General features: G+C 48.6%; 2 protein-coding genes across 6 annotated transcripts in view; one reads left to right on the top strand and one right to left on the bottom strand.

Moving 5' to 3' along the window:
• The first annotated feature begins 23 nt into the window (after positions 1-23).
• On the top strand, positions 24-8,286 carry AIMP2 (aminoacyl tRNA synthetase complex interacting multifunctional protein 2). Of its 2 annotated transcripts, none has more exons than XM_030846048.2 (4): positions 24-265; positions 4,774-4,980; positions 6,716-6,947; positions 7,766-8,286. In XM_030846048.2, the coding sequence occupies exons 1-4, from the start codon at positions 131-133 to the stop codon at positions 8,152-8,154; spliced, it is 963 nt and encodes a 320-aa protein (XP_030701908.1). In that variant the 5' UTR covers positions 24-130; the 3' UTR covers positions 8,155-8,286. The 2 variants fall into 2 exon arrangements, with proteins under 2 accessions (XP_030701908.1, XP_030701909.1); XM_030846049.2 differs by having other exon boundaries at positions 30-145.
• Positions 8,272-10,061, bottom strand: part of EIF2AK1 (eukaryotic translation initiation factor 2 alpha kinase 1) — a 30,678-nt gene continuing 28,888 nt past the window's right edge. For all 4 annotated transcript variants that reach the window (XM_030846031.2, XM_030846032.2, XM_060284484.2 and 1 more), the window contains one exon: positions 8,272-9,085. In XM_030846031.2, the coding sequence (XP_030701891.1) occupies positions 8,975-9,085 (111 nt within the window). In that variant the 3' untranslated portion in view covers positions 8,272-8,974. The remainder of the gene's footprint in view (positions 9,086-10,061) is intronic.

The raw sequence follows: 10,061 nt of genomic DNA, 5'->3' as shown, positions 1-10,061 counted from the left end.
ACAGGAACTGAGCTTTCCCGGACACCAGCCTCCGGGTCGGAAAGGAGGTGGCCGCAGCCTGTCGTGGACTTGCACGGTTTCTGAGCTTTCGTGTCTCTCACCCGCCACCTTCCCTCCCTTGGGTTCCACAATGCCGATGTACCAGGTAAAGCCCTATCACGAGGGCAGTGGATCTCTCCGTGTAGAGCTTCCCACCTGCATGTACCGGCTCCCCAACGTGCACGGTAGGATCGCCAGCCCCGCGCCAGCAGCGAGCCACGTGCAGGTAGGAGCGCGCGGCCCTCTCCCTGGCCCCGCATCAGCCCAGTGCCAGGCGCCAAGGCTCTAGTCCCGCCGCCCGCCCGTCCAGTGCTCAGGCGCCCTGGCTCCACCGCGGCCCCGCCCCGCTGCCCTCTTGTTCAGTGCGCACGCGCTGCCGCCCTGGCCCTCAGTTGGAGGACTAGGGGCAGGGGTCCTTCCAGGCCCGGACCTTGGGACCCGAACTGTCGCGAACAAACCGTGGGGACCAGACACGATCGCCTACCCCACTCCAGCCTCACGCGCCCGCCGGCCTCCGAACGACCGTAAACTCAACTATTAAAATAGCTATCCATCTGGAATCTTTCTTTCGCTTATGACTACTTAAACTTTTATATGACGAAATTTTACCCACAGAAAAGCGAATAGCACGTAAATGCTCGTTTTGAGGAATTATAAAGCGAATCCCAGTGTCACCACCACTCAAGTTAACACGTTGTCAGCGCCCCACTTAAAACTACCCCCAAAGTTCCCAACTTCCACGGTCATTACGTCCTGCTTTTCTCTCTTATTTTGTCACCTGAGTATGCATCCCTAAACCACGTAGTCTTGGTGTAAGTGGAAGCATGCAGCGTGTGCCCTGCAATGTCTGGCTGCCTCTTCTAGATATGATTTGAAGAATCTCTTTGCTGCCATGAGAAAGCAAAGCGTTCGTCCTCTGCGGCCTGCTGCTCCTTGGCTTGACTGTGCCCCCAGGGCTTTATCCATCCCGCTGCTCACGGGCGTCGGCTGGTTTTGCATTTTAGGCTGTTATGAATTATTCTGCAGAATATTCTTGTACACGAGCAGGCATAGGGGATATACTAAGGGATGGGATCGCTGGCTCAGTGGGCTGGTCTATCTTCAACTGGATTAGATTGCTTTCCAAAGCGGTCATCCCGGTTTATGCTCTCACCCGCAGTGTATACGAATTTCTGATGTTGGCACCCTCCCCAAAGCTGGTGGCTGTACAGTGGTATCCTAATGTAATTTAGTTCATATCTCTGAGACCGCTAAATCGGTCGAGCCCCTTTTCATGTTTATTAGGCATTTTGATTTCACCTCTTTTGTAAAGTACCTGCTCAACTTTGACTTTTTTTATTAATTGCAAATACACATTTTAATTTTCCAACTGGAGAGACTTTCTGTCCATTCTGGCTCAAGATGAGTGAATAGATAACGTTCGTGGCTTGTTTTCCCTGTCATCCTTTGTCTTAAGACCTTTCTGCCTCGATTGGAAGGGCGGTGGTTAGTTTAGTTTGAAACCAAATAACACAACTGTTGTCTCACTGTAGAGCTAAGGCAAAAACACAAGCATGGTCCAGTATCTCTTCACCTGGAGATTCCCATGCAGGCATGGTCTGGTGCCCCTCAACTGGACAGTCCCATGGAATCAAAAAGAAAACCCCAGAGTGGAGAGCATAACATCTCTTTTGAGACCAAGTCCCCCTTTCTTTTTTTTTTTTTCTTTTAAGTCTGCTGCCTAACTACTTCCTTTGGGCATTTAACTGTGAACTTGCAACTTAGAAGATGATAACAGCAGATGATAACAATGTGGATAGATCATTAGAAATCTAGCATCTCCAGGAGAAATGAGAGCAACACAAAGAATAAAATGCTTCTAAAAAAAAAAGCTTCTAAATCCATGTAAAATAACAAATGGATAAACACAGCACGCCAAGTCACGGTCTCTCCTGAACAAGGAAAACAACAGGCCAGCATTAGAAGGTGTGGTAGGTAAAGCAGAACTTGAGTATCTTGCGTTCCTCAGATCGAGCTACTGGGTTCAGTCTTCAGGGGAGTGCTGACGGGTTTTGAATACAGTAGGTGCTTTGCCCCTGGTTGGGCAGGGACCCGACTGCCAGTTGTAGAAATGAGCAAAGTTGTACACAAAGAATGCACACATACAGTCTGGATTAAAAGATTGGAAGTATTACTCAGGAGGACTGATACTGAGTAACATGAGGATATCACACAGGTGGCAGCCTTACCTGTCACACGTTTTGCACACTTATTTCCAGTCAGCACCACATTGTTTAATTGGCACACTGAACTCTATCCTTCTTTGTCCCACCCAGATGGTAGTCATCTTGCATTTCTCTGCTGTTTGATCTCAAACAAGAGCAGCAGGTGAGGGGAGCTGAGATCGTGGAGATCCAGCTCTAGGGTAAATCGGCATTAACCAGCCGAGAGAAGGGGGAGGGGTGTTGCAGACAGAGGGAACCTGATGAGGAAAAGCCCTGTGGCAGGTTTAGGATCCAAAGAACAGCATGGCCAGAGCACAGAGCAATGGGGAGAATGATGGGAGAGGAGGTAAGCAGAGAACCATTCCTACAAGCTATTTATCAAGCTATTTATCTTAGGCTTTTTAGCCTAAGAGGTTGTTTTGATTTCTGGCTGCCATCGTAGGGATGGGTGGGGTGGAGGGGTGGACCAGAATGGATGCAAGGTGACCAGTGTAAGTAGGCCAGGTGAAAAATGGTGTCTTGGACTCAGGCATTGACCATGGAGGCACACTTACAAGTCATTGGATTCCAGAAAATTGACAACAGTTGGTGATGCATTGGCTCTCCGAAGAGGGCAGTGTTGTGAGTGACAAGGGGAGAAACAAAATGTTCCTTAAACTCACCAGCATACAAATGTGATCAGGCACTCTTCCAACACTCACACTGTATCATGAGTGCATGTTTATTTTTTATTATTTTTTAAAATAAATTTATTTTATTTTTGGCTGCGTTGGGTCTTCGTTGCTGCACGCGAGCTTTCTCTAGTTGCAGCGAGCGGTGGCTACTCTTCGTTGTGGTGCGCAGGCTTCTCATTGCGGTGGCTTCTCTTATTGCGGAGTACGGGCTCTAGATGCGCGGGCTTCAGTAGTTGCAGCGTGTAGGCTCAGTAGTTGTGGCGCACAGGCTTAGTTGCTCCGCGGCACGTGGGATCATCCCGGACCAGGGCTCAAACCCGTGTCCCCTGCATTGGCAGGCAGATTCTTAACCACTGTGCCACCAGGGGAGGCCACGAGTGCGTGTTTATAATAAACTCAAGGTCATTGCCTATTGACCCTTTTGTCTAGTCATGAGTGTCTTACTCATGCTTAACGTGTTCTTTGTTCTCTTGACTCAAATGCATTATCTTTTGTGAGAGCTTGTGAATCTGAAAATAGGTTGCACAGTGTGACTGCTGGGAGGTTTCTTGTTATTGCTTTTTAAAGTAAGTTGGGGGCTTCCCTCGTGGCGCAGTGGTTGAGAGTCCGCCTGCCGATGCAGGGGACGCGGGTTCGTGCCCCGGTCCAGGAAGATCCCACATGCCGCGGAGCGGCTGGGCCCGTGAGCCATGGCCACTGAGCCTGCGCGTCCAGAGCCTGTGCTCCGCAACGGGAGAGGCCACAGCAGTGGGAGGCCCGCGTACCGCAAAAAAATAAAAATAAAAAAATTAAGTTGGTAGGGACTTCCCTGGTGGCACAGTGGTTAAGAATCCGCCTGCCAATGCAGGGGACACGGGTTCAAGCCCTGGTCCAGAAAGATCCCACATGCCACAGAGCAGCTAGGCCTGTGCACCACAACTGCTGAGCCTGTGTGCCACAACTACTGAAGCCCGTGCACCTGGAGCCCTTGCTCCACAACAAGAGAAGCCACCACAGTGAGTAGCCCGTGTACCATGGTGAGGAGTAGCCCCCGCTCGCCGCAACTAGAGAAAGCCCATGCGCGGCAACGAAGACCCAACGCAGCCAAAAATAAATAAATTAAATAAATAAATAAACAATAAAGTAAGTCTGTAGAGATTTGAGATTTATTTCTCAGCAAATATTGGGTTGGCCAAAGAGTTCCATTACGGAACAACCCAGAGAAACTTTTTGGCCAACCCAATGTTATTAGTTACTTATGGTATGCTAGTCCACTGTACCAGGCAAGAAAGATGCAGATTCAGTGAATGAAGGATGTGAATATTCCCTCTTTATGAAGTAATACATTTCAGCAGTGAAAAAGTTCTAGATGATTCTAAGATAATGTGAGTGCCAGTATTGCCTAGAAAATGATTTGGGGAATGGATCATTTGACCCTCCCGGACATACTTCTAAGCCTAAGGACACTTTTCTCTTAACCTGTGTGTGCTTCCTTTTCCCTTCGATTAGTATGATTGATTACATCCTCATCGCCACCCCCAATCATCTTCTATTCATTTACGCAAAGTATTTTGAACTAGTTTGATAGAAAGAACAATTTGTGTTCGTCTTCTCTCCTTCTCTGTTCTTAAAGACTAAATCATCTGAAATAGGAGTCCTGCAATTTCTGAGTGGCTTTCAGGCCCAACATTATTTGTTTTATAGCATTTGGGGATTGATTTGCAGGACCTATTGGACTGGAGCAAATGAGATGATTCTGCTAACTTCATTTTAATGTCTTCTGAAAGGTGGGAGGTTCGAACTAAGTGGAAGACAAGTGATCAAACAGACTGCTTTGATGTGAGAGGAAGTGAACGTTTTGATGTTGGTCTGTTTAGGAAGAGTCGGACCCATCTCTTCAAGCTCTTGAGTCCCGCCAAGATGATATTTTAAAACGCCTGTATGAATTGAAAGCTGCGGTCGATGGTCTCTCCAAGATGATTCAGACACCAGACGCGGACTTGGATGTAAGCAACATAATCCAAGCTGACGAGCCCGCTGCTTTATCGACCAGTGCATTGGACTTAAATTCCGTGCTTGGAAAGGTGAGTGCATCTAGAAAGCTAAGGAACATCGGCGCGCTAGGTGGATATTAGTGCTGGAAAATTGTGCTGCTGGGATTAAAGCCTTGGTTTTCGAGTTTTCAAAGGTGGTGCAAAAGCACATTCCTCCTCTGATTGTGCCTTTGCACAGAACAGATTCATGAGCGTTGAGTGAAGCCAGGCAGGCTCTAATGCAGCTTCTGGATTTCTCAGACCCGGTAGAGAACGGGTGGGGGGGATCCTTAGGCAGAAGAGGGAGTCAAGAGTCCCTGCTTCCTGCTACTGCAGGCAGCTCCCGGCAGACTCCGAGCCCTGGAGAAATGGTCGTACACTCAATGCTTCTCTGAGTTCAGCCAAGTCCACCCCGACTCTTTGAGAGTGGCCTGAATTTCAGAGCCTGGGCTGTCTAGGCGCAAAATCCCCACCGATCCTTTTGCAATTTGTTGCTAAAAGCCAGTCACAGTCTCATACCTCAGACGTATTTTGCTTAAATTCAGTTTGCTGTGTTAAAATTCAGTTGCATCAGCCACCTTTAATGTCAGTCTACAGGCTTCAGTTGATTTACAGGACAATCTGATAACGCAAAGAAAGAATATCTTGTTACAAGTGGGTGCAAGAGGGTTCGTCCCGAGAATCCCTGCTAGCACCCTCCCCCGGAATTGGTGATAGACAACGGTCCTGCTTAAAGACCTAACAAGCGGAGGCAGCATTGCCATGTCTCCCCCAGAGCTGTTTTTGGTAACGTCCATCCCTCTGCACTCATGTATCCCTTCATCCCCCAGTTCGTGTTTGCATGCGCCGGGGGCCCATGAGACCCCACTCAGCCAGTCCCCCAGGGAGCCAGTCTGCATAGGGGATGAGTCGGTGAGACAGCTGTGCCGGGTGTCCCAGCATGCCGGGGGGCCTCCCAGAGCACACGGTGCTTCAGATGAATCTTGACACCGCAGAAGGCACGGCATCAAGTAACACGATATGTTCAGAGAAATGCGGAGCATCCAGCATAGGTCCACATGAAGGGCATCGGTCAGGAGTGGCAAGACCAGAGGCCAGATTGTGGCCGGCTGTGGACAGAAAGCCACAGAGTTTGGCCTCTGTTGTATCATATGAGTTCATTAGTTATGAAGAGCGGATGTACAGAAATAAGATAGTCCGCATCTAAAGGCAGTGCGTGTTGCAAATCAACTACACTTCAATAAAATAAATTTTAAAAACAAAATAAAATAAAAAGGCAGTGTGTTTTGGCACTTTAATTCACACCTAGTTTTTTAAAATCTCCCTGAGCGAAGACCCTTTTCCAAGGGGTTCTTCATTGACACGTAACTCAAACAAATTGCTGTAGAAACTATATCCTGTCGGGCATTAGAAAGATTTAGTAAATGGAGTAATTACACGTGTGATTTTTTTTTTTAACTTAGGGACAAATAGAGGTGTCAATCCTAACATGTTGTACTAATCTGAGTAGAGTCACCTTTTATTTATTGGGAGCAGCATTGCAGGGGTGGAGGGTTGGAGTTGGCTGCTGTCCCCTGCTTCCTACCGAGCCGAGCCCCCTTGGTAGCTTCCTTCCATCCCCAGCACTCACATCCTTGGCTGCAGGTCGGGTGACATTAGTACCTTCTTCCCGGGAGGTGACGATTCTTTAGAGGAGCCTGGTGGGGTTCTAAGCACAGCACCTGGTACAGTGTCAGCACTCGGGTTGCTGTTGGTGTCATCTGCTCTGTTGGGGTTTGCTCCCCAGGATTACGGGGCACTGAAGGACATCGTGATCAACGCCAACCCCGCCTCGCCACCCCTCTCCCTGCTCGTGCTGCACCGGCTGCTCTGTGACCACTACAAGGTCCTGTCCACTGTTCACACGCACTCAGCCGTCAAGAGTGTGCCGGCAAACCTCCTCAAGTGCTTCGGCGAGCAGACGAGGCAGCAGCCCCGTCACGAGTACCAGCTGGGTTTTACTCTGATTTGGAAGGACGGTAAGCGGAGGGGCTGCGTGACTAGGAGGCAATGGGGAATGGGAAAGGGGCGGCCTGCAGCTGCGCAGACTCCTCGGCTGCTTGCCGTCAAAGTCTAGAGAGCTTGTGGGGGTCCTACAAGAGGAGCAGGCACACCTTGGCCCGGAGACGCTCTCCTTCCTCTGGGAAGGTGAAGGTCTCAACTGAGGGCAGTCTCCGAGGGAATCCTGTCTAACCGGCCAGGGCAGGGGAGTCACGGCTGTCACGGCCGTCTTGCCCTCACATTCCAAAACCCATCATTATGGGGACACTGACGTCCTCTTTTAATGGACATTATCCATTAAAGGGTGGCAGGATGTCATTTATTCGTTATCTCACTGGTGTGTGCACTTCTCCCGGTTAAGTTCCTACAGAGGGAATTGAGTTCATGTCCATCCATCGAGGCCTTACTGCCCTCAGCCACACGTGGAGAGCCAGGGTGAGGGCAGCAGGAGGTCCTGGCCTGGGAGATGGGACCCCTGGTCTCCAGGCCTCATGCCCAGGCACAGGGGTTGGAACAGATGGTCTGAGGTCCTTTCTAGCTTGAAAACTGTCATCATCAAATACCAGAAATGGTTACTTTATAACTTAAAGTTTGCACCGTTTAAACCTGCAGTTTAAACTTTCTTGAATATTACTAACCTTTTGGAGACCAACTAAAACTGCGATTTTCTTGAAAATACACTTTTCCTCGCCACCAGTTCGTGACCAACAGGGACTCCCCTTGCCACGCTCTACAAGCACTTCCTCCGGCGGTGCTGCTCTCGTTGACATTTCATAGAGTGCTTATTTCTTTTCAGTGCCGAAGACTCAGATGAAGTTCAGTGTCCAAACGATGTGTCCCATCGAAGGAGAAGGGAACATTGCACGCTTCCTGTTCTCTCTCTTTGGCCAGAAGCAGGATGCTGTGAATTTAACCCTCATAGATAGCTGGGTAGATATAGCGATTTTTCAGCTAAAAGAGGGAAGCAGTAAAGAAAAAGCCGCTGTGTTCCGCTCCATGAACTCTGCTCTCGGGAAGAGTCCCTGGCTCGTTGGGAATGAACTCACGGTGGCGGATGTCGTGCTGTGGTCCGTTCTCCAGCAGACAGGGAGCTGCAGTGGGACAGCGCCAGCCAACGTGCAGAAGTGGATGAGGGCCTGTGAAAACCTGGCCCCTTTTCACATGGCCCTCGAGCTCCTTCAGTGAGCCTCAGTCACTGATTTTAACGGGTTTAAATTTTGATGGTGCTGTTTTGTGCCTATTATTGGTAAAGGGACTTGTACTAAAATCAAAGTCTCTATCTAGGCCAGTGGTTAAATATCAATAAATGCATCATATAATTAATTTGTGGTTTTCATTTTATTTAAAACCCAGCAACACTGTATGCAATATACCGTGACGATTGCCAGCTACGTGGCAGGCACACTGGGGTACAAATACGAACGTATCATATCGCTGCCTTCAAGGAATGTAGACTTGGGGGGAAGCAAGTCTGTGAGGAAGGAGGGAGCCCGTGGGAACAGCGCAGTGTGGACGGTAGGAAGGCCAGCAGCTGTCCGCTTGGAACGGTGCAGCTCATGCGCGGGCCTGGGCTTGGGCAGCGATGGGTCCAGAGCACACTTAGGTTTCTGCAGTAGAACCTAGAGGAGGACTTGGTGGTCAACAGGCAGAGTTCAAGAGAGAAAGAACAGCTGAGGATGAGGCCTACACTTTCACTTTCAGAGACTGGATGGACGGTAATATTAAAGTGAGAAGTCCAGGAAAAGGAGCGTGTGGGGTAGGAGGAAGGCAAGAACAGAACAGGCTTCGTTTCGAGCAGTCTTCGGTTCAAAATGCCAGCCGTAAAGGGTACCTTCACAGCCTCGCTTTAATACGTCTTATACAGGCTCACTAAATGCAATTAGAGTTATACCAGCCACACCCTAATAAAGACTGAAAATTTACATTCCAGCTGACTATTTAGCTTAAAAAGTCCACTCTCATATCTACAGAGCCTATTGAGGCTACACGGGCACACCCCCATCTTTCAAGTCACCCTCTTAACCCCTTTGTCCTGAGAGAGGAGACTTAGCTGCTTCTTTAGTTCTTCAATTTCTTTTTCTTGCTCTAGTATCTTCATCTGTAGGGTGAGATTAACCTGTAAAGAGAGAAAATTTTAAGCTCCGTTACAACGGCTTCTTCCTTTACTTTTAAATATACAGGCCTGCCTCTCTGCACACTTCCAATACGCGTGGATTCCAGTTCTCACAGCTTATTACGCGTCACCCAGCAACGTGGGTCAAGTGTCAGTTACCAAGGTATAGTGACTAATTGCCTTAGCACTTCAGTCCACGAAACACTGTGTGACCCACCATACATGTCATAATCAGGAACAATCATCACTTCTTTCAACGGCTTTGCTGGCTGGTCACCGTGCACCTGTTAGTCGGTTCACACACGGGCAGTGTGTGGAGTTGTGCTGCCTCCTGTCTCCCAGTGATAAACCCACGTGACATTTTTGAAAGAGGGAACTGGCCAACAAAGATGAAAGTACAGCAAAGTCATGAAAAGTGAGGATGCTAGAAGTGAATATCAAACGCACGGTGTTACAGACGAAAGAGCTGATCGTGGGAATGCTGATCCCGCCACCATCGGACGCACTGAGCGAAGACCGCTTATCCACGTGAGCAGGAAAAGGATGAAGATGCCCCAAGAAAACTTCACATTAAAGAACTCTTGGGGACGGATCAGAACGTCAAAAGTGCCGAAGGTAAAATGCCAGAAACTGACCCAAACTTAGCGAGGAGTATGACGAGTCACCAGGGCACAGAAAAGATGCTCACTCCGTGCCCTAGGTTACGGGACAAGATGGTGGGCACTATTCAAACTACTCTTGAAACACTTTCATTCTCAATTATAGTTTTATAATTTTTTTCATTTCCACAAACATCTGTAACTGATAATAAGAGAGTTTTAATGTTCTGACAAACATTTTTAAAGGTCATGGAACGACTGTAACTTCCCCATCGATTATTAAGCTCCTTTTGTATGCTGTGAGCTCTGCGTGGTCATTGTCACAGTCCTGCACTACACAAAGTGCAAAGCGAGGGCCACCTGTCTATGCAAATTTATCT

The sequence above is a fragment of the Globicephala melas genome, chromosome 15 (assembly GCF_963455315.2).
Source record: "Globicephala melas chromosome 15, mGloMel1.2, whole genome shotgun sequence".
Lineage (NCBI taxonomy): Eukaryota > Metazoa > Chordata > Mammalia > Artiodactyla > Delphinidae > Globicephala > Globicephala melas.
The sequence above is the reverse complement of the archived record's forward strand: the minus strand, read 5'-3'. Positions and strand labels throughout refer to the sequence as shown.